Source organism: Salvelinus fontinalis, chromosome 23 (assembly GCF_029448725.1).
Source record: "Salvelinus fontinalis isolate EN_2023a chromosome 23, ASM2944872v1, whole genome shotgun sequence".
Taxonomy (NCBI): Eukaryota; Metazoa; Chordata; class Actinopteri; order Salmoniformes; family Salmonidae; genus Salvelinus; species Salvelinus fontinalis.
This window is the reverse complement of record NC_074687.1, coordinates 9,194,136-9,219,140: the sequence shown is the minus strand read 5'-3', so window position 1 is coordinate 9,219,140 and position 25,005 is coordinate 9,194,136. Positions and strand designations below refer to the sequence as shown.

The window sequence follows — 25,005 nt, the reverse complement described above, 5'->3', positions numbered from 1 at the left end:
TTTTGCCACGAGCAGAGAGAAAAATGTTCTGTTTTATAGCTCATCTCATGCCATTGTTCACATCTAATGCTAAGATAACATTTAACAGTTTTCAAGCTAATTTCCTGCTATTCTACACGTGTTCTATTGAGGCTGAGAGAAATTTATACAGTTTTAAAGCAAAGTTCCTGCAATTCTACTTTTGCCATTGCTTATGACAGGTGCCCCCCCCATCTCCCCCAAAAAGGAGGTTGGGGGCCCCGGGGTACGTGCCAAGAAGGCCAACCCTTGTTCTGATCTGGAGAGCTACTGGGTGTATAGGTGTTGGTTTCAACACTACTCTCACTAGCTAATCAAGGTCCTGATGAGCAGCTGATTAAAGTAGCAGATTCAGATGTGTGTTAGAGCAGTGCTGGAGCGAAAGTGTGCGGAAGAAGGAGGGTTGGCCCGTCCTGGTTCAGACAGGCTGCAGAGGAGACTGGAACAATGGGGGGTTGATATACTGCAGTAATGAGAGGTTGTGTCAGAGAAGAAGAGTTAGCTCTCTCTGCCTCTCTCTCTTGCTCTCTCTCCTCTCCATCTCTCTGCCTCTCTCCCACCCCCCTCTCTCGCTCTCTGTCTAGCGCTATCTGCCTCTCTCACACACACACACAGTGCCTCTCAATATTACAAATATGTTTTTCCCCTAACACTAACAGGGGCTCCCGAGTGGCGCAGCGGTCTAAGGCACTGCAGCTCAGTGCAAGAGGTGTCACTACAGCCCCTTGTTCAAATCCAGGCTGTATCACATCCGACTGTGTTTGGGAGTCCCATAGGGCGGCGCACAATTGGCCCAGCATCGTCCGGGTTTGGTTGGGGTAGGCCATCATTGTAAATAAGAATGTATTCTTTACTGGCTTGCCTAGTAAAACAAAAAACGTCAGACGGTATATGATTTGTCCCTATGTTAAATCAACACTATATTAAAACTACAGGGACAGGTGTGGGAATGACGCAACTTGTCCACACCTCGGCTGTGAAGGAACAGTGTAACCAACCATTTACGTACCAATACTATTTATACACCATTTCCTGGTTTCATAGAGCTTATCAGAACACCGTAATGAACACCATCTGTATATTCCTCTCATGCTAATTAGCATAGCGTGTGTGTGTGACTATGTGTGTGTGTCTACCGTAGACATTGTGAGTCTAACGTTCCACATCATCTGGAACCATTAAGCATGAATTAACACACACACTCACACACCACACACACAGCCATAAAAGCCTTTGAAGAGCCTTCAAAGAGGAAGCCCTTCATTTTAGGGCAATTAATGGGTTATCATTAGCCTCTCACACTAGGCTAGCCAGCAGAGAGGTCACGACATATCGTAAGCTCTTCTCAACCCACACCTCACTTCTCCAGCCAATACACCAATCGCCTATCATTCAACTCCATTACTGCTCTGCCTTACTATTCTGAATCGATCCGAATTGAAATAATATCATAAAGTGGTATTGACTGCATAGTTAAATTGAACAGCCCCCAGCCCTGCTCTACTAAGAGCTCATAGTCCTACTTCCTGGATGGGTTAGGCTGGTTGTGACCTTATACTCCACAGGGAGGAAATAGTAAGTCTGTCCTATTCCCCATCGTACAGCCCTGTTAACACTATATCTCCCCTCCACCTCTCCAGGAATGATTCACCACGGCCCAGGAGGGACACACAGCACTAAGGAAACTACCACGGCTCAGGAGGGACACACAGCACTAAGGAAACTACCACGGCTCAGGAGGGACACACAGCACTAAGGAAACTACCACTGCTCAGGAGGGTCACACAGCACTAAGGAAACTACCACGGCCCAGGAGGGACACACAGCACTAAGGAAACTACCACGGCCCAGGAGGGACACACAGCACTAAGGAAACTACCACGGCTCAGGAGGGACACACAGCACTAAGGAAACTACCACGGCTCAGGAGGGACACACAGCACTAAGGAAACTACCACGGCTCAGGAGGGACACACAGCACTAAGGAAACTACCACGGCTCAGGAGGGACACACAGCACTAAGGGAATCACCACGGCCCAGGAGGGACACACAGCACTAAGGAAACTACCTCGGCTCAGGAGGGACAGACAGCACTAAGGAAACTACCACGGCCCAGGAGGGACACACAGCACTAAGGGAATCACCACGGCCCAGGAGGGACACACAGCACTAAGGGAATCACCACGGCCCAGGAGGGACACACAGCACTAAGGAAACTACCACGGCCCAGGAGGGACACACAGCACTAAGGAAACTACCACGGCTCAGGAGGGACACACAGCACTAAGGAAACTACCACGGCCCAGGAGGGACACACAGCACTAAGGAAACTACCACGGCCCAGGAGGGACACACAGCACTAAGGAAACTACCACGGCCCAGGAGGGACACACAGCACTAAGGAAACTACCACGGCCCAGGAGGGACACACAGCACTAAGGAAACTACCACGGCCCAGGAGGGACACACAGCACTAAGGAAACTACCACGGCTCAGGAGGGACACACAGCACTAAGGAAACTACCACGGCTCAGGAGGGACACACAGCACTAAGGAAACTACCACGGCTCAGGAGGGACACACAGCACTAAGGAAACTACCACGGCTCAGGAGGGACACACAGCACTAAGGGAATCACCACGGCCCAGGAGGGACACACAGCACTAAGGAAACTACCTCGGCTCAGGAGGGACAGACAGCACTAAGGAAACTACCACGGCCCAGGAGGGACACACAGCACTAAGGGAATCACCACGGCCCAGGAGGGACACACAGCACTAAGGGAATCACCACGGCCCAGGAGGGACACACAGCACTAAGGAAACTACCACGGCCCAGGAGGGACACACAGCACTAAGGAAACTACCACGGCTCAGGAGGAACACACAGCACTAAGGAAACTACCACGGCCCAGGAGGGACACACAGCACTAAGGAAACTACCACGGCCCAGGAGGGACACACAGCACTAAGGAAACTACCACGGCCCAGGAGGGACACACAGCACTAAGGAAACTACCACGGCTCAGGAGGGTCACACAGCACTAAGGAAACTACCACGGCCCAGGAGGGACACACAGCACTAAGGAAACTACCACGGACCAGGAGGGTCACACAGCACTAAGGAAACTACCACGGACCAGGAGGGTCACACAGCACTAAGGAAACTACCACGGACCAGGAGGGTCACACAGCACTAAGGAAACTACCACGGCTCAGGAGGGTCACACAGCACTAAGGAAACTACCACGGCCCAGGAGGGACACACAGCACTAAGGAAACTACCACGGACCAGGAGGGTCACACAGTACTAAGGAAACTACCACGGACCAGGAGGGACACACAGCACTAAGGAAACTACCACGGCCCAGGAGGAACACACAGCACTAAGGGAACTACCACGGCCCAGGAGGGACACACAGCACTAAGGAAACTACCACGGCTCAGGAGGGACACACAGCACTAAGGGAAAACACAGAAGACAGCATCCTCTCATTAATGAGGAGACAGAGAGATAAATGAGGAGGAGAGGTGTTAGGAGAGATAAAACAAGAGATGTGAGTGTGTGTGTCTTACCTTCGCAGGACAGGCCGTGGGAGGTGACGCCAGAGAGGCTGTCTCTACAGACGTTACAGAAGGTGGGCCGTGCGTGGGAGCAGGCATACCAGTTGTGCATCCCTGAGAAATGTTCCACATTAAACTGTGCTGTCTGACAAACGAGAGGTTAAATCAGGTTGGCAACACCAGGATAGACAGTCGGGTACCTCAATTCAAACATTAGGCTCCCTTTTGCTCACATTAGAAACACACACTGATCAAAATAATTGTAACATTTAGAATAGACGGATTGGCACAAATGACCCTGACATTTTTAAGAGACGGTGTGACACAGATATCCGTATCTTTAAATAGATGGAACGGTACATTATCCAAAGGGGCTTCCACATCTAGTAAACATTGATTGCATGTTCACATTGTTTACCTAAACTCAGACACAGTTAAAGAAAACCTATATAATTTGTTAACATAAATTGCATTACAGTGCTCACTATACAATGTTTTTGGACAGCTCAGTGGTGTTTTAGGTGAGCAACATAGAACCTATACACACACATTTTACACAAGCATTTGAAGAGATTACATGACATTTTTTCACTTCTTTATAGAAGACTTTTACAACGTATAGAAGACAGATTTTGACCATAAATCATACCACACGCACACACGCACAAGCACACACGCGCATGCACACACACACACACACACACACACAGACACACACACACACACCATCTATCCATCCCTATTAGAATGGGAACCTGTGGTTCCAACATGGGAGTATCCTGAACCTCTAGTTCTATACTCCGCAGCTCAGCGGTGCATTGCAGTGGAGAGGAAAGAGGGCAGAGAGGGAAACAATCTTATATCATCTTTCTTTCCCAAATGAAAGGCATTAATATGCCATGCTGGCACTGTGTTGTGTACCCTGTTTCTGCCTGGAGACAAGCGCTGCAGTCAACCAAAATCAACAGTTATATCTGCTTCTGGTCACGGCTAAACATAGCAAACGGATCATTTCTAAACGGCAATGCTGTTAAAAAAACATCTTTGAGAAGATAATACAGGGGCTATTATTATTCAGCATGAATATCTAACAGCCACTCTTATCTTCCTTTTGTAAAAAGATGAATTGGGTTCGTTATAGAGTGATGTGAGGGACTATTTAGTGGTGAGCTATTTTTCCTGGTGAGTTCTAAGACACCCAGAGATTAAGACAGACACTAGCAGTTAAAAACCTGTAAAACCTTTCCGTATAGACAACACCGCCTGGTGTTGTGTGTGTGTGTGTGTGTGTGTGTGTGTGTGTGTGTGTGTGTGTGTGTGTGCGTGTGCGTGCGTGCGTGCGTGCGTGCGTGCGTGCGTGCGTGCGTGCGTGCGTGCGTGCGTAGGTGCGTGCATGCATGTGTGGCTATGGGACTCCTCTGAGTGTGACACTGTGTGTGTGTATGCATGTGTGTATGTCTCCTGTGAGCTGGGCTTCCACGACCACCCTCAATGGGTGAAATAGATGTTCCAGTCCACTGCACGCTACAGAGCATACAACCCACTGCGTACACTACACTACCCTGCTGCTCACACTACACTACCCTGCTGCTCACACTACACTACCCTGCTGCTCACACTACATTACCCTGCTGCTCACACTACACTACCCTGCTGCTCACACTACACTACCCTGCTGCTCGCATTACACTACCCTGCTGCTCACACTACACTACCCTGCTGCTCACACTACACACTACACTACCCTGCTGCTCAAACTACACTACCCTGCTGCTCACACTACACTACCCTGCTGCTCACACTACACTACCCTGCTGCTCACATTACACTACCCTGCTGCTCACACTACACTACCCTGCTGCTCACACTACACTACCCTGCTGCTCACACTACACTACCCTGCTGCTCACACTACACTACCCTGCTGCTCACACTACACTACCCTGCTGCTCACACTACACACTACACTACCCTGCTGCTCACACTACACTACCCTGCTGCTCACACTACACTACCCTGCTGCTCACACTACATTACCCTGCTGCTCACACTACACACTACACTACCCTGCTGCTCACACTACATTACCCTGCTGCTCACACTACACTACCCTGCTGCTCACACTACACTACCCTGCTGCTCACACTACACTACCCTGCTGCTCACACTACATTACCCTGCTGCTCACACTACATTACCCTGCTGCTCACACTACACTACCCTGCTGCTCACACTACACTACCCTGCTGCTCACACTACACTACCCTGCTGCTCACATTACACTACCCTGCTGCTCGCACTACACTACCCTGCTGCTCACACTACACACTACACTACCCTGCTGCTCACACTACACTACCCTGCTGCATAACACTACACTACCCTGCTGCTCACACTACACTACCCTGCTGCTCACACTACACTACCCTGCTGCTCACACTACACTGCCCTGCTGCTCACACTACACTACCCTGCTGCTCACACAACACTACCCTGCTGCTCACATTACACTACCCTACTGCTCACACTACACTACCCTGCTGCTCACACTACACACTACACTACCCTGCTGCTCACACTACACTACCCTGCTGCTCACACTACATTACCCTGCTGCTCACACTACACTACCCTGCTGCTCACATTACACTACCCTGCTGCTCGCACTACACTACCCTGCTGCTCACACTACACACTACACTACCCTGCTGCTCACATTACACTACCCTGCTGCTCACACTACACTACCCTGCTGCTCACACTACACTACCCTGCTGCTCACATTACACTACCCTGCTGCTCACATTACACTACCCTGCTGCTCACACTACACTACCCTGCTGCTCACACTACACTACCCTGCTGCTCACACTACACTACACTGCTGCTCACACTACACTACCCTGCTGCTCACACTACACTACCCTGCTGCTCATACTACACACTACACTACCCTGCTGCTCACACTACACACTACACTACCCTGCTGCTCACACACGTTCAAAAGAAACAACAGAAACAGAAATATTTGCATTCTAAACAGCAACAACTGACATAGTAAGCCAATGATCAGATCAAAGATCTATTGTTTTATGCAACACAATGTATACCACCTGTCTCCTTCTCCCTCTTCTCTCCTTCCAGCTCTCGCTATGCCTCGTCTCTCCATGCCTCCTCTCTCCATGTCTCCTCTCTCACTCTCTTCCTCTTTCTCTCTCACTCTCAAAAGCTCACACAGGCAGTGGATCTGTTGCTATAGAGAACAGAGAATGGATCTGGTCTTACCTCGTAATCCTCTCGGGACTGGACGGACTTCAGCGAGCTGATCCAGTCCTCCATCTCTTTCCTGTTTTCCGCGCAGAGGATGAGCCTGCGGAACGGAGTGATCACCTGGATGGATAGAGAGACACAGAGAGAGAGAGAGAGAGAGAAAATGAGTGTACTGTCCTCTCCTCTGCCTGCTCTGCGTCTGAGCCGGCGGGAGATTCGCTCTCCTTCTTTAAGAGAACTAGCCCCCTCCCTCCCTCGCTCTCTTTCTCAGCCCTCTCAAATATTTCCTCACTCTCCCTCATCACTTATTCACCCTCCCCCCTCTCTCCCCTACCCTCCTCTACTCTCTCTCTCTTCTCTCTCTCTCTCTCCTCTCTCCAACACTCCCTCTGTTTTGAGTATGATGCGAGGTGACAGGCAGAGCCTTCGTAAAGGCTGATAGCCCATCACCCCACTTCCTCCTCCTCTCTTCCTTCTCTCTGTCCCTCTCTCTCCACGCTGAGGGAGGAAAGCAGAGCCTCCCAGGAGACACACAGACAGAAAGAGACACAACCCTTTAGACACACCGACAGAAATACATAACAGATAAAAAATAAATGAGACAGAAAGACATGAGACAGAAAGACATGAGACAGAAAGACATGAGACAGAAAGACATGAGACAGAAAGACATGAGACAGAAAGACATGAGACAGAAAGACATACCAGACAGAAAGACATGAGACAGAAAGACATGAGACAGAAAGACATGACACAGAAAGACATAACAGGCCGAAAGACATGAGACAGAAAGACATAACAGGCAGAAAGACATGAGACAGAAAGACATGAGACAGAAAGACATGAGACAGAAAGACATAACAGACAGAAAGACATGAGACAGAAAGACATGAGACAGAAAGACATGAGACAGAAAGACATAACAGACAGAAAGACATGAGACAAAAAGACATGAGACAGAAAGACATGAGACAGAAAGACATGAGACAGAAAGACATGAGACAGAAAGACATAACAGGCAGAAAGACATGAGACAGAAAGACATGAAACAGAAAGACATAACAGACAGAAAGACATGAGACAGAAAGACATGAGACAGAAAGACATGAGACAGAAAGACATAACAGACAGAAAGACATGAGACAGAAAGACATGAGACAGAACTACATGAGACAGAAAGACATGAGACAGAAAGACATGAGACAGAAAGACATAACAGACAGAAAGACATGAGACAGAAAGACATGAGACAGAAAGACATAACAGACAGAAAGACATGAGACAGAAAGACATGAGACAGAAAGACATGAGACAGAAAGACATGAGACAGAAAGACATAACAGGTAGAAAGACATAACAGACAGAAAGACATGAGACAGAAAGACATAACAGGTAGAAAGACATAACAGGCAGAAAGACATGAGACAGAAAGACATAACAGGCAGAAAGACATGAGACAGAAAGACATAACAGACAGAAAGACATTAGACAGAAAGACATGAGACAGAAAGACATAACAGGTAGAAAGACATAACAGGCAGAAAGACATGAGGCAGAAAGACATAACAGACAGAAAGACATGAGACAGAAAGACATAACAGGCAGAAAGACATGAGACAGAAAGACATGAGACAGAAAGACATGAGACAGAAAGACATAACAGGCAGAAAGACATGAGACAGAAAGACATGAGACAGAAAGACATGAGACAGAAAGACATAACAGACAGAAAGACATAACAGGCAGAAAGACATGAGACAGAAAGACATGAGACAGAAAGACATGAGACAGAAAGACATAACAGACAGAAAGACATGAGACAGAAAGACATAACAGGCAGAAAGACATGAGACAGAAAGACATGAGACAGAAAGACATAACAGACAGAAAGACATGAGACAGAAAGACATGAGACAGAAAGACATAACAGACAGAAAGACATGAGACAGAAAGACATAACAGGCAGAAAGACATGAGACAGAAAGACATGAGACAGAAAGACATAACAGGCAGAAAGACATGAGACAGAAAGACATGAGACAGAAAGACATAACAGGCAGAAAGACATGAGACAGAAAGACATGAGGCAGAAAGAGACAAAAGCCTTTCAGCATTCATCGCTTCTTCATCATTCTGGATTATCTCTTTCTTACCTTCCTTTCATTTTACCCCTCTGCCTTCTTTCTTTCTCTCTCTCTCTCTTATCTCCTCTTTCTCCATATTTCCCTTCCCTCTCCCCCTCTCTTCATCCTTCACCCCCCTTCTCCTCTCTCTCTGTTGTTCTCTCAGGTAGTTAGAGTGGGTGTTAACATGGCTGACATTGATTCAGCACGGGGACACTCAAGGCTGTGGGTCCACACAGCAACACACAGCAACACCTTTTAACAAAGCACACACACACACCAATTTAAATCTGTACTTCACACCCCTCCCTCCCAGTGCTTCTCATCACTCCCTCCCTGTTCCACCCCTCCCTCCCTGTGCTTCTCATCTCTCCCTACCTGTTCCACACATCCCTCCCTGTGCTTCTCATCACTCCCTCCCTGTTCCACCCCTCCCTCCCTGTGCTTCTCATCACTCCCTCCCTGTTCCACCCCTCCCTCCCAGTGCTTCTCATCACTCCCTCCCTGTTCCACCCCTCCCTCCCTGTGCTTCTCATCACTCCCTCCCTGTTCCACCCCTCCCTCCCTGTGCTTCTCATCACTCCCTCCCTGTTCCACCCCTCCCTTCCATCTCAGCAGCTGTGTCCAGGTCTGTCTGCCCTGTGGACCAGCAGCACCTGAGGCTCTGAGCGTATTACCCAGTGTGGAAACATAGCCATTAGCTCACAGACAGCAGCCAGATACACACACGTTGGTGTGTGTGTGTGTGTGTATGTGTGTGTGTGTGTGTGTGTGTGTGTGTGTGTGTGTGTGTGTGTGTGTGTGTGTGTGTGTGTGTGTGTGTGTGTGTGTGTGTGTGTGTGTGTGTGTGTGTGTGTGTGTGTGTGTGTGTGTGTGTGTGTGTGTGTGTGTCAATGCAGCATACGACACACACTCATATCACTGTTTGAGGCAGATAAACCCCATCTGTTCAAACACAGTCTCCCACACACTATTGTACTGGTGCTGAATTTTCTGCATGAAGTCTACAGTAGCACCATCATCATATAATAAAGGCTACCACTGATGCCGTTTGTCAGCCATATTGTCTTCTCCATTAGGATACATGGACAGATACAGCTTCACTGGTTCAGTGCAGATGAAATCTCATGTTGATGTGTTGTGACCAACGTGTTGTCGTCGTAATGGTGTTGTCATGAATTAATGAATTAGATAAAATAACTGTTGTCCAAAGACAGACAGACAGACCAACAGCTGCACACAGCGGCCCTCTGCATGTCTGATAGATAGAAGAACTGAAGTGTCCACAAACATACAGACAGACATACATTGGCTTGCATAAGTATTCACCCCCCTTGGCATTTTCCTATTTTATTGCCTTACAACTTGGAATTAAAATAGATTTTTGGGGAGGTTGTATCATTTGATTTACACAACATGCCTATCACTTTTAAGATGCAACATATTTGTTATTGTGAAACAAACAAGAACTAAGAACTTGAGCATGCATAACTATTCACCCCCTCCAAGTCAATACTTTTGTAGAGCCACCTTTCGCAGCAATTACAGCTGCAAGTCTCTTGGGGAATGTCTGTATCAGCTTTGCCCATTCTTCAAGGCAATACTGCTCCAGCTCCTTCAAGCTGGATGGGTTCCGCTGGTGTAGAGCAATCTTTAAGTCATACCACAGTCTCAATTGGATTGAGGTCTGGGCTTTGACTAGGCCATTCCACGACATTTAATGTTTCCCCTTAAACCACTCGAGTGTTGCTTTAACATTATGCTTATAGGGTCGTTGTCCTGCTGGAAGGTGAACCTCCATCACAGTCTCAAATTTCTGGAAGACTGAAACAGGTTTCCCTCAAGAATTTCCCTGTATTTAGCACCATCCAACATTCCTTCAATTCTGACCAGTTTCCCAGTTCCTGCCGATGAAAAACATCCTCACAGCATTATGCTGCCACCACCATGCTTCACTGTGGGGATGGTGTTCTTGGGATGATGAGACGTGTTGGGTTTGAACCAGATATAGCTTTTCTTTGATGGCCAAAAAGTTCAATTTTAGTCTCATCTGACCAGAGTACCTTCTTCCATATGTTTGGGGAGTCTCCCTCATGCCTTTTGGCGAAAACCAAACATATTTGCTTATTTTTTTCTTGCCACTCTTACGTAAAGCCCAGCTCTGTGGAGTGTACGGCTTAAAGTGGTCCTATGGACAGATACTCCAATCTCCTCTGTGGAGCTTTGCATCTCCATCAGGGTTATCTTTGGTCTCTTTGTTGCCGCTCTGATTTATGCCCTCCTTGCCTGGTCCGTGTGTTTTGGTGGGTGGCACTCTCTTGGCAGGTTTGTTATGGTGCCATATTCTTTCAGTTTTTTTGATAATGAATTTAATGGTGCTCCGTGGGATGTCAAAGTATCTGATATATTTTTATAACCCAACCCTGGTTGTACTTCTCCACAATGTTGTCCCTGACCTGTTTGGAGAGCTCCTTGGTCTTCATAGTGCCGCTTGCTTGGTGGTGCCCCTTGCTTAATAGTGTTGCAGACTTTTGGGCCTTTCAGAACAGGTGTATATATACTGAGATCATGTGACACTTAGATTGCACACAGGTGGACTTTATTTAACTAATTATGTGACTTTTGAAGGTAATTGGTTGCACCAGATCTTGTTAAGGGGCTTCATAGCAAATGGGGTGAAATCATATGGACGCACGACTTTTCCATTTTTATTTTGTATAATTTTTTGAAACAAGTCATTTTTTTCATTTCACTTCACCAAATTGGACTATTTTGGTATGCCCATTACATGAAATAAAAATAAAAATCAATTTAAATTACAGGTTGTAATGCAACAAAATAGGAAAAATGCCAAGGGCAGTGAATATTTTTGCAAGGCGCTGTACAGCGGCCCTCTGCATGTCTGATAGATAAAAGACACACCATCATACACATCATAACGTCATAGCCCAATCTGTGTGTGATGTTGGGTTAGTGTGTGTGTGTGTGTGTGTGTGTGTGTGTGTGTGTGTGTGTGTGTGTGTGTGTGTGTGTGTGTGTGTGTGTGTGTGTGTGTGTGTGTGTGTGTGTGTGTGTGTGTGTGTGTGTGTGTGTGTGTGTGTGTGTCTGCATGTATATGTGTGTTTGTGTGTCTTGTTAGCTAGTAAATTACCATGAAACACATGGCCATTCACCTGATTAAAGAATGAGGATCTGATCAGTCAATATAACCACGTTAACATGAAGACCTGATCAGTCAATCAATCATTTCAATTAATGATTGTTGATGATTTTTATTGAAAAATATAACTTAGCCTTAACAAATGAATCAATTCAGACTTTTGGGAGCAGAGGCTGATGCTGGGCCTAACATCTATGGACTTTAAGATTAATATCCTTTTTAATTTTTTTATTTCTTTTTTTAATATGATTATGGCCCAAACAGAAAGGAGACACCCATCCATTTCCACTCCTCTGGCCCCTCACCCTCTACCACCCGTACCACCTTCTACCCCGCCCTGCTCCATGTCTCCATGTCTAAGGCTGCGTTTACACAGGCAGCCCAATTCTAACCTTTTTTTCCCCACTAATTGGTCTTTTGACCAATCAGATCAGTTCCTTTTCCAATAATTAGGAAATATGTACGAATTTGTCAGCCTGTGTAAACACAGTCTAATAGCTAAACATATTAGCATCCATCCTCTCCCTCGCTATTAAACTCAAGACAACTCCCAAACCACCCAAAGGAAAAAAACATGTAAAATGCACCACAACAACACAACACAAGCCAGCCCCAGAGCAAGATAGCCAGCCCCAGAGCAGGATAGCCAGCCCCAGAGCAGGATAGCCAGCCCCAGAGCAGGATAGCCAGCCCCAGAGCAGGATAGCCAGCCCCAGAGCAGGTTAGCCAGCCCCAGAGCAGGTTAGCCAGCCCCAGAGCAGGATAGCCAGCCTCAGAGCAAGATAGCCAGCCCCAGAGCAGGATAGCCAGCCCCAGAGCAGGATAGCCAGCCCCAGAGCAGGATAACCAGCCCCAGAGCAGGATAGCCAGCCCCAGAGCAGGATAGCCAGCACCGAAGACCTCTGAAACTGAGTAGTGTATTATACATTATAAAATACTGTACGGTATTATCCATGATCATACAATATTATTTGTTTCACGTTTTTTTGTCACGGACGATGTACAAATGTTATACATTCTACCTTATATAGATGGACAGCTAATTTTTCTCTCCAGACCCCATAACAGTGTACATATTATTATTCATTATAATAGCCTAAGTGATTACTAAAGCTGGCGGTAGAGTCTCAATGTTTAATCAGTAACTCTATTCCCTTGCTCCTTCCCTCTTGAGTCAAACCCCTTTGCTACAAATCACCTTGCTAAGGCTACAGTGACCTGATGCTGCAGGTTTACATGGAGTGTGTGTGTGTGTGTGTGTGTGTGTGTGTGTGTGTGTGTGTGTGTGTGTGTGTGTGTGTGTGTGTGTGTGTGTGTGTGTGTGTGTGTGTGTGTGTGTGTGTGTGTGTGTGTGGCTTCTGTCACCCATGATCCTACAGCGAGGACAACACTCCTCCGTATCGGATAGATGCAGCTACGGTAGCACTGGACCGGCCTGAGGCTGCATGGGGAAACGCAGTGTTCTGGACTCTGCTGACCACTCTGTCTCCCATTCCATGTAACAGAATGTTGCCATGGGCGATGACATTCTCCCCTTTAATGTTAAATCGAGGTTACAGGTTCTAGCAACAAAACATAATCTATCAATTTGGTACCTGGCATACCATGACACATTTTGTATTTTACATTATTCAAGTATAATGGAGTCTGTTACACATGTTGTGAATGATTGCTGTTTATACAATGACATTTACTTTGATAGACATTACTGCCTTTTCGACCTGCTAGCTCACCAGCAACATACCACCCTGCATCCCACTGCTGGCTTGCCTCTGAAGCTAAGCAGGGTTGCTCCTGCTCAGTCCCTGAATGGGAGATCAGACACTGCTGGCTAATGGTGTTGAAAGGTCAGTAAGAGGCATTCCTTCCTGGCTAAATTTCCAATCTGGTCACCTAATCATCCCTAGCTTCCAATTGGCTCATTCATCCATTCTCTCCTGTAATTATTCACCAAGTTCTTGCTGTGAATGTGTTCTCAGTTTAACTTACCAGGTTAAATCAAAATACTTAGGTAAGACAATAGTAGTCTCACCAACCATAAACATTCTTGAGGAAGTTGGTTTGATGATGATGTGTTTTCCTGTGTCCCGAAATACACTAGAGGGAGGTGTTAATTTGACTGTCACATGGAGCTGACAAGCTTCTCAAACACTGGCTGCTTGGACAGCTTCGGAAATAATCTCAGCAAAAAAAAGAACCGTCCCTTTTTCAGGACCCTGTCTTTCAAAGATAATTCGTAAAAATCCAAATAGCTTCAGAGATCTTCATTATAAATGGCTTAAACCCTTTACCATGCTTGTTCAATGAACCTTAAAACTTCTTATGGCTGCAAGGCAAAGTGTTGAGTAGCCAGTGAAATCGTGCCCATTTCAAACGGCCTCCTACTCAAATCTTGCTCGTACAATATGAATATTATTATTCTTTTTGGATAGAAAACACTTTCTAGTTTCTAAAAGAGTTGGAATTATTTCTCTGAGTGAAATAGAAGTCCTTCTGCAGCACTTTTCCTGACCAGGAAGTGAAATGTCAGAAATCGATGCTCTTTTCAACTTGATGCCTATACATGGTCTTGACACTTAGGAGTCTGCTGACACTCTATACGCCTTCCTATTGGTGTAAAGAGGATGTCAGAGAAGACATTTTTGTGCTCCTCTTGGTCTGTGGTGGAAAAAAAACTATTTCTTTGACGTGACCGTCCACTGCCGGTACTCTGAAGGAAGTGGGATTGACTTCTGTTTTGCCTTGGTAACGAACGGCTAACGTCTCCGGCTCGAATTTTTTTTGATACATGTGACCATATCATCGTAATGTATGTTTTTTCAATATAGTTTAATCAGATTATTGAAACTTTATTCGGGAGTTTTGCCGTGTTCCGTCCTCTGACTGTGTTTACGTTGGAGAAATTTATGCCACTCGGCTAGTGCCAATGCTAATTGAAGAGGGAAATTTGCCATTCTGAATCGAAACAACGACTCATCTGGACAGAGGACACGTTCTTCAACATTCTGATGAAAGATCAGCAAAAGTAAGACCCATTTTATGATGTTATTTCATATATCTGTCGTGCATGTGAACTGGCCGTGGGCGCCCAATTATTTCTGTCTATTGTAGCTACGCTAATATAGCGATACATTTTGTTTTCGCTGTAAAACATTTAATAAATCGGAAATATTGTTTGGAATCACAAGATGCCTGTCTTTCAATTGCTGCAGACTATGTATTTTTCAGAAATGTTTTATGATGAGTAATTAGCTATTTGACATTGGTGTCTGTAAATATTATGGCTGCTTTCGGTGCAATTTCGGATTGTAGCTGAAATGTAAACTATGGTTTATACATGAAATATGCACATTTTTCGAACAAACATATGCTATACAATAAATATGTTATCAGACTGTCATCTGATGAATTTGTTTCTTGGTTAGGGGCTATTTATATCTTTATTTGGTCGAATTTGTGATAGCACCTGATGGAGTATGAAACTGATGGAGTTAGAAAAGTTGTGTCTTTTGCTAACGTGGTTAGCTAATAGATTTACATATTTTGTCTTCCCTGTAAAACATTTTAAAAATCGGACATGTTGGCTTGATTCACAAGATGTGCACCTTTCATCTGGTGTCTTGGACTTGTTAATGTGTGAAAGTTAAATATTTAAAAAAAATAGATTTTGAATTTCGCGCCCTGCACTTTGAGCTGGATGTTGTCATAAGTGTACCGGTGTCGGGCTGCCCCCGTAAAAGGTTAAACAGAGCTACATTGAGACAGGACAGACTGCTGATCGTCCTTGCATTGGCAGACCTCGTGTAACAACACCTGCACAGGATCGGTACATCCGAACATCAAACCTGCGGGAGAGGTACAGGATGGCAACAACAACTGCCCGAGTTACACCAGGAACGCACAATCCCTCCATCAGTGCTCAGACTGTCCGCAATAGGCTGAGTGAGGCTGGACTGAGGGCTTGTAGGCCTGTTGTAAGGCAGGTCCTCACCAGACATCACACGCAACAATGCCTATGGGCACAAACCCACCGTCGCTGGATCAGACAGGGCTGGCAAAAAGTGCTCTTCACTGACGAGTCACGGTTTTGTCTCACCAGGAGTGATGGTCGGATTCATGTTTATCGTCGAAGGAATAAGCGTTACACAGAGGCCTGTACTCTGGAGCGGGATCAATTTGGAGATGGAGGGTCCGTCATGGTCTGGGGCGGTGTGTCACAGCATCAACGGGCTGAGCTTGTTGTCATTGCAGGCAATCTCAACGCTGTGTGTTACAGGGAAGACATCCTCCTCCCTCATGTGGTACCCTTCCTGCAGCCTCATCTGGACATGAACCCCCCCCCCCCACCCCCACAGAAGAAATGTCTGGGAACTTGCAAGTGCCTACGTGGAAGAGTGGGGTAACATCTCACAACAAGAACTGACAAATCTGGTGCAGTCCATGAGGAGGAGATGCACTGCAGTACTTAATGCAGCTGGTGGCCACACCAGATACTGACTGTTACTTTTGATTTTGACCCCCTATTATTTCAGGGACACATTATTTTAATTCTGTTAGTGACATGTCTGCGGAACTTGTTCAGTTTATGTCTCAGTTTTCCAATCTTGTTTTGTTCTTACAAATACTTACACTTGTTAAGTTTGCTGAAAATAAACGCAGTTGACAGTGAGAGGACGTTTCTTCTTTTGCTGAGTTTAGGTGGAAGTTAGTAGCTCTTGTGACGACTCTCCCCACTCTTCCTGCTGAATTCTTTCCTCTTGTTTTCCTTAATAGGATGTCGGTGGGCGGAGCCAGGAGGGTCGTCAGTGGAATGGGACACACCTGGGCTCGGGAGTGTCCTGGGATAAATACACTTTTCCCCAGTGCATCGAATAGACTCTCTCCATGCAGTCACACTGTTGTTTTTGGTTGTGGAAATTTGTTTTGGCAGCTCTCAACACCATCAATGAACACATCCACTCACTTAGACTACTGACTACACACACCATTGTACTTGTATATAGTTTACTTTGTTTAATAAATGTTATCTCTGTGTGGTCTTCCTCTTTGTTATGGGCTATGAGATGGTTTGTAACAAGTGGGGGCTTGTCCGGGATCATAAGGTTGGTTCCTAGACATTTTGGCATTTGATGGTTTAGTGCTAATTGGGATGTGCTTTAGTTGGCATTCACTCCCTTGCCTTATACGTGTTTGGTATTGTGCCTTAGAGACGTATCTGTGATTTTTGGTTGTCTGGTGATGTCATCAAGCAGGTGCGTTGCCTGGAAAAGTGTGGCAGTAATTCTAGTGTTAAGCTAACTGGTAAGTGTATTTTGTTTGGGAGAAAATGTGGAGTTTGTGTTAAACTCTGTAGGTGTTTTTTTTTTTTGGTACAGCTTTATTGAGTTGACTTTTTTGGTAGGTGAATGCACCAATTTGTAAGTCGCTCTGGATAAGAGCGTCTGCTAAATGACTTAAATGTTAAATGTAAATGTAGGACCATGGTTGTTTGCCTTTGTTTGGTGAACTTGCCACTGCTGTGGATAGTTGGTTGTGTGCTGTGTTGTAGAGTGTAACATTGATTGCTCTCCTCGCTGTTGGGACATGGGTCCGAGGAGGTGAGTACAATCGACTGTGTACCTCAGTGGGAGATTTGGTAATGTTATTGCCATTTGCTACCCTGAGATACAGCCTTTCTTTTCCCCTGTTAGGCTTAATGACGTGTTCCACTTTAATGTTGCAGTGTGTGTTGACTGCTAAAGCGCAGGAAGCATATTCAGCTCTTGGTGTAGTTGACAGTGTCAGTTATGAGAAGGTTAAAATGGCTGTGTTACAGATTTACGGCTTACCGCCAACGATTTAGAACTTTAGAAAGGGCTGACAAACAGACTCATTTTGAGTTTGCGCGAGAGTTCTCTTCACAGTTTAATCGCTGGGGTTCCACCTCTGCGGTTATGACTTTCCAGGGGCTGTGTGATCTGATTATGTTAGAGCAATTTAAAGACACAGTCCCTGATCGAATAGCCATGTACATTAACGAATGCAAAGTCAAGACTGTCTCTGAAGCTGTGGTTTTGGCGGACGAGTATGTTTTGACAAAAGTGGCTTTGGAGATCCCTGTATTCGGAGTGAGTGGGGGCGTTCGGAGAGATTTGGGCCTCGCCCACCGAGACACTCTGTTTCACAAGCAGAGCTTCATTCATCTAGGGTTGAGCCTGGCTCCCGTGGTAAAGCTGACTTCAGTCAAGAGTGTCACTACTGTCAGGGTTCAGATCATAAACCAATGTCCTGTTCTCAGAGCTAAGGGTAAATTCAGTACTTTCACTAACGTTAAAGCCTACAGCGTTAGCAGCGCCTGTCCAACATCAGTTCACACCTGTCACACTGTCTCATGCCCAGGTGCATCTGAAAGTCCCAATTAACCCAGATTATTTACCTTTACGGAGGGTTTTGTTTCTCTGTTAGGAAGTAACGACCCAGTGCCAGTGATGATCCTGAGGGACACAGGTGCCTCTGAGTCATTTGTGTTAGAGTCTGTGTTAGCCTTCTCTGCTGAGACTGATTCGGGGAATAGTGTTCTAATTAGGGGAATTGGTTTGAACACACTGTCAGTTCTATTGTATAAACTGGTGTTGGATTATGGACTGGTGAAAGGCGAGGTTGTGTTAGGGGTGCATCCATCCTTGCCTATTGAAGGTATCGACGTTATCCTTGGGAATAACTTCGCTGGTGAGTGTGTATGGCCTGTCGTGTCACCATCTCTAGTCGTTTCCACTAAGCCGTCATTTGTAGGGATTCCCAATGAGAGCACGCAGCGTTTCCCAGAGGTGATCTCTGCATGCGCGGTGACGCGTTCCATGAGCCGTGGTGACCTGGACCTGCGCCTGCTAACGATGTTAAAAAGAAATCTGTCACTACTTTCTCTGTTATCTGTGCCCGATCTAATCAAGGATCAACGGGCTGACCCTCATTAGAAGAGTTGCGTAACCAAACTGTGCTTGTGGAACAGTTGGGAGATGTCGTCCATGGTTATTTCCTCCAGGATGTTGTCTTAATGAGAAAGTGAGTGTTAGTTGTTTTGTGAGGGAGGCTATTAGTCAGGTTGTTGTACATGTTAAGCTTTGTGAGTTGGTGTTGAAAACGTTCCACAACGATGTTGCTGGACATCTGGGTGTGAGAACCTACAATCGCATACTGACATTTATTTTGGCCTACGTTTAAAGAGGGATGTTATTAATACTTTCAGCAAAACCTGTCACACCAGTAAATTAACGGGTCAACTTAATCAAGCTATTAAGCCGTTACCACTTTCCTATTCCCGTAGTCAGCCAGCCTTTTAAGTATCTGATTGTTGAATGTGTTGGCCCTCTGCCTCGCTCTAAGAATGGTAGTAGTTATCTGTTCACTGTGATGTGTCAGACCACTAGGTTTCCTGCTGCCTATCCTCTCCGATCTATCACAACTAAGTCTGTGCTAAAAACTTTGACTCAGTTTCTCGCTGTTTTGAATCCCTAAGGTTAGTCAGAGTGACCAATGATCTAATTTCACCTCTAATCTGTTTAGTCAGGTTCTCCACCAGCTCCATATTAAACACAATTTGGCTAGCGCCTATCACGCGCAGAGTAAAGGACCACTGGAACATTTCCTTCAAACACTTAAGTCTTTGTTGAGAGCTTATTGTTCGGAGATGGATAAGGACTGTGAGGATGGGTTGCCATGGTTACTGTTAGCCACCAGGAAGGTTTCACAGGAGAGCACAGGTTTCAGTCAAAATTACTTAGTGTTCGGACATAGTGTGTGTGGGCTTCTTGCGATGCTCCAGGATGACTGGAAGTCTCCCAAGCCACCGCAGTCCCTGTTATCTTATGTGTGTGATTTACGGTGAAGCCTGTATGCCGCTGGTGAGATGGCTAAAGAGAAGCTATCATCTCACCGAGGAGGAATATTTGATCACCGAGCTGAGCCTCGTCACTTTAGTCCAGGTGACCAGGTTCTTGCTGTGCTGCCAATTGTTGGTTCTCCTTTTCAAGCCAAATTTCAAGGTGCATATACGGTTGTGCGCCAGTGCACTGAGCAAAACGATTTAGTTGCCACTCCGGAACGGAGGAAAGCGCACCAACTGTGCCATGTCAATCTGCTAAAACCCTACTACACACGTTCCTCTGGGGCTGAAGAGTGGGAGTCCACAGAGGACGGGAAACCTGTTATTTTGGCCGGGGACTGTTACATCGCTGGGTTCTTTTTGTCAGTCTATGTCTGCATGGTGAGGAGGACGTTCCTGGTCCCGACGATTGCGTACTGCAGGGTAGATTGGAAAATTCAGAGTCACTAGATGTTTTGGATATCCTTCTCCATCATCTACCTGCTGATAGGCGAGACGAGTTAGTCGGTCTGATTCAGAGTTTTCCAGATTTGTTTTCTGATATACCTCCACGTATAAACTTAACAGAACGCAATATTGACTTTGGGGATGCAGACCCCATCCATCAGCGGTTCAATAGAGTTTGAGAGAAACTGAGTTGTCTAGTCCTACTGATCGGTGCAAACGCGTTTTCTCATACGCGCTGTCCCTGAGTGTACGCATGTTGTCCACGTGACCGGCCACTGTTTATTTTTGTGTATTTTCTATTGTCCTGTTCTGTCGCTCCTGTCAACTGTTTCCTGTTGTCCTCGTTTTTCTTCTTTCCTCTTGGAGGTTGCTTCCTGTGCACAAAGGTTGCTGAGGTCTGGGGAGGATGAGTTTGGCTGGGGCCGTGGAGTACCGTTAACCAGGGTGGTATTTTGTTTGTGTTTATGTATGTTTGGTTGGTTGGTGTGGTGTTCTGGGGTCCTTGGTGGTCCCTGGATATATGGGGGGGGGGGGGGGGGTGACAACCCTCCCACTCTGTCTGCCGTATTCTTTCTCTTTGTTTTCCTTAATATGATATCGGTGGGTGGAGCCAGGGAGGGTCGTCAGCGGCATGGGACACACCTGGGCTCTGATGTGTCCCGGGTATAAATACATCTTTCCCTCATACATCGACGAGACTCTCTCCACGCAGTCACACTGTTGTTTTTATTTGTGGCAATTGTAGGCTTTTTTTGTAGTCACTTGTTTTGGCACCTCTCAACACCCTCATTATCACCATCTATGAACACATCCACTCACTTACACTACTGACTACACACACCATTTTTACTTGTATGTAGTTTACTTGGTTTAATAAATATGTTTGTTATTTCTTTTTCTCTGCGTTATCTTCCTCTTTGTTACGGGCTACGGGCCGGTTCATAGCACGCTGGTATTTGTTAGTCTCGGGCCACATAAATAGCCTTTGGCTAGTTACTGCTCTGTTTCAGCTGTTATGGGCAGTTTGTATCTCTATCAAATCATTTCTGGGTAACAATTAAGTACCTTACTGTGATTGTTTTCAATTAGAATGGTCAAAAAATAAACAGCTTGTAACCAGGCAGGCTAAAACTCCAGCCCACCAAAACAGGCTAGAATTTCACAAGAGCCCTTTTCAAACCGCTCTTACACTGAAAGGGAAGTATCATAGTTTTCACAATTTCACAGTATTATTCCAACATAGTGTGGAAATATATATATAAACTCATGGAAATCAGGTTTTTAAATGCACTGGGCCTTTAAGTGTCCATGCAGTCAAAGATATTTGACATTTTTGAATCCTTCTTGAATGTAATGTGATTTGTGGATTCAAATAAGTATTTATAGTGTGGGAGGGGGGGTGTAAAGGATGGTTGCCAAGGGAAACTGGACTGTGTTTGGAAACTCTCCAGTCCCCTGATGAGCCACCTCAGGTCAAAGTGCAGATGGGGAGTGATTAGGTTTGGGAGTCTATTTGTATGTGTGTGTGTGTAATTAATTTATAATCATATCAATTAATTTACCATGTTTGATCATTTCAATAAATATGGTTTCTTCTGCTAGAGCGGACTCTTCATAACCCCACAGTCATCTCTAATGAACGTGATCCTACTCTACGACGCGTCCGCTGCACTTTATCTAGAAAATCACATCTAGATTGGATTTGCATTGCTTGAACACGGTTAACACGAGTCATACAGTATCTAACCTAACATTCAGCTTCTATAATGAGGGGCTTTGCTATAAAAGGGTATCATCTATCTAAATGAGTTGCCTGGAGCTGAGATCACAGCATTAGGGATTTGATTATCTGAATTGAATATTAAGGCGTTACCATATTCTATTCAGTAAGATGCAGATAAGATTACCACTTGCAGAAAAGCACAAACAGGACCACGCACACACGAAGACACATCCGGTCATTGTGCATGTGTAGACGTTGTGCTAACTAATGACGAGAACGCTATTACTACATACAATCAACAATCTGCATCAACAGCTAACGCATACAAACTGTTTGAGAAAATACACAATATAGCCCATATACACAATATTTATTTCCATGCCACTGAAAGGGTTTAGTTAGAGCACATTAACCTTAAAAAAAAGAAGTCACATTTGCAGTTTCACATGTGTTGAGCTTAAATTTCAATTTAGAGTTCACATGTTAACACCACCTTTTGGGAGAATAACATGTTTTCACCTCACATGAATTGCAGTTTCACGTGTGAAATTTGATGTTTCTGTCATGCCCTGATCTGTTTCACCTGTCTTTGTGATTGTCTCCACCCCCCTCCAGGTGTCACCCATCTTCCCCATTATCCCCTGTGTATTTATACCTGTGTTTTCTGTCTCTCTGTTGCCAGTTTGTCTTGTTCAAGCTTAGCAGGCTTTTGTGTCTCAGCGATTGCGGTTTCCATTTGCTCTTTTTCTAATCTTCCTGGTTTTTGACCCTTGCCTGTCCTGACCCTGTACCCCCCCCCCCGCCCCCCCGCCTGACTACTGACCCTGCCTGCCGTCCTGTGCCTTTGCCCCTACTCTGGATTATCGCCCCCTGCCTGCCTTGACCTGTCGTTTGCCTGTCCCTTTTGTTACAATAAATATTGTTACTTCACACAGTCTGCACTTGGGTCTTATCTTGGTACCTGATAGTTTCGCATTTAAAAAATTCACATGAAAATCTCACTGTCACATGAAGAATTGCAAGTTCACATGAATTTCAATCACATGTGAAAATTGAATTTGCAGGTAAACATGTAAAAAAATCCACAAGTAGATGTGAAAAACATTCACCTAAATGTTTCATATGTGAAAAACTTCCACGTGATTGTTTATCACCTTTGAACTGCAATTCCACATGTGAAAGAGTTTTTCACATATGAAGCTGCAAATTAGGTTTCTACATGTGATTGTTTTTCTTTTATATTATGCTGACCTTTGCTTTCACTGCTTTTTTCCAGTTTCAAGCACATAGCAAATCAAATTGTATTTGTCACATGTGCAACCTTACCGTGAAATGCTTATTTTCAAGCCCTTAACCCACAATGCAGTTCAAGAAATAGAGTTAAGAAAATATTTACTAAATAAGCTAATGTAAAAAATATATATATATATCAAAAAGTAAAACAAGAAAACAACATAATAACGAGGCTATATACAGAGGGTACAGGTTAGGTCATTTGTAAAGTGACTATGCATAGATAATAAACAGTGGGTGGCCATTTGATTAATTGTTCAGCAGTCTTACGGCTTGGAGGCCGATACTCTCTCTCTGACATACCAGGCGGTGATGCAACCGGTCAGGATGCTCTCGATGGTACAGCTGTGCAATTTTTTGAGGATACGGGGACCCATGCCAAATCTTTTCAGTCTCCTGAGGGGGAAAAGTTGTTGTCGTACTCTCTTCACGACTGTCTTGGTGTGCTAACACCATGATAGTTGTTGGTGATGTAGACACCAAGGAACTGCAAACTCTACCTGCTCTCTATCCGCACCATGTTAATGGGGGGCCTGTTCGGCCCTCCTTTTCCTTTAGTCCACGATCAGCTCCTTTGTCTTGCTCACCATGAGAGAGAGGTTGTTGTCGTGGCACCACACGGCCAGGTCTCTGACTTCCTCCCGATAGGCTGTCGGTCTCATCATTGTCGGTGATCAGGCCTACCACTGTTGTGTCATCAGTATACTTAATGCTGGTGTTGGAGTCGTGCTTGGCCACGCAGTCGTGGGTGAACAGGGAGTACAGGAGGGGACTAAGCACGCACCCCTGAGGGACCCCAGTATTGAGGATCAGCGTGGCAGATGTGTTGTTGCTTACCCTTACCACCCACTGGCACCACATCTGGAATCCAGTAAGGTGGTGTTTGGTACCAGGGTCCTTAGCTTAGTGATGAGCTTTGTGGGCACAATGGTGTTGAACGGTAAGCTGTAGTCAATGAACCGCATTCTCACATAGGTGTTCCGGGAAATGGCAGTGTGGATTGGGATTGCATCATCTGTGGATCTGTTGGGGTGGTATGAAAATTGGAGTGGGTCTAGGGTTTCCGGCTTGATGGTTTTCATGTGAGACATGACCACCCTTTCAAAGCACTTCATCGCTACTGGTGTGAGTGCTACGGGGCGGTCATCATTTAGGCAGGTTACATTCGCTTTCTTGGGCACAGGGACTATGGTGGTCTGCTTGAAACATGTACTGTAGGTATTACAGACTTGGTCAGGGAGAGGTTGAAAATGTCAGTGAAGACACTTGCCAGTTGGTCCACCATGCTTTGAGTACACGTCCTGTTAATTCGTCTGGCCGCGCGGCTTTGTGAATGTTGACCTGTTTAAAGGTCTTGTTCACATCGGCTACAGAGAGCGTTATCACACAGTCATCTGGAACAGCTGGTGCTCTCATGCATGCTTTAGTGTTGCTTGCCTCGAAGTGAGCATAAAAGGCATTTTGCTCGTCTGGTAGGCTCGCGTCACTGGGCAGCTCACGGCAGGATTGCCCTTTGTAGTCCGTCAAATTTTTCAAGCCCTGCCAC

General features: G+C 45.6%; 1 protein-coding gene across 9 annotated transcripts in view; it reads right to left on the bottom strand.

The window, feature by feature from the left end:
• LOC129820824 (diacylglycerol kinase eta-like) overlaps positions 1 to 25,005 on the bottom strand; it is a 197,706-nt gene that overhangs the window by 78,317 nt on the left and 94,384 nt on the right. For 8 of the 9 annotated variants that reach the window (XM_055877817.1, XM_055877818.1, XM_055877819.1 and 5 more), the window contains 2 exons: positions 6,868 to 6,972; positions 3,595 to 3,727 (listed from right to left, as the gene is read on the bottom strand). In XM_055877817.1, coding sequence (XP_055733792.1) covers positions 3,595 to 3,727; positions 6,868 to 6,972 — 238 coding nt within the window. Of the gene's footprint in view, positions 1 to 3,594; positions 3,728 to 6,867; positions 6,973 to 25,005 lie in introns of those variants that run through there. The other variant, XM_055877822.1, reaches the window with a different exon arrangement.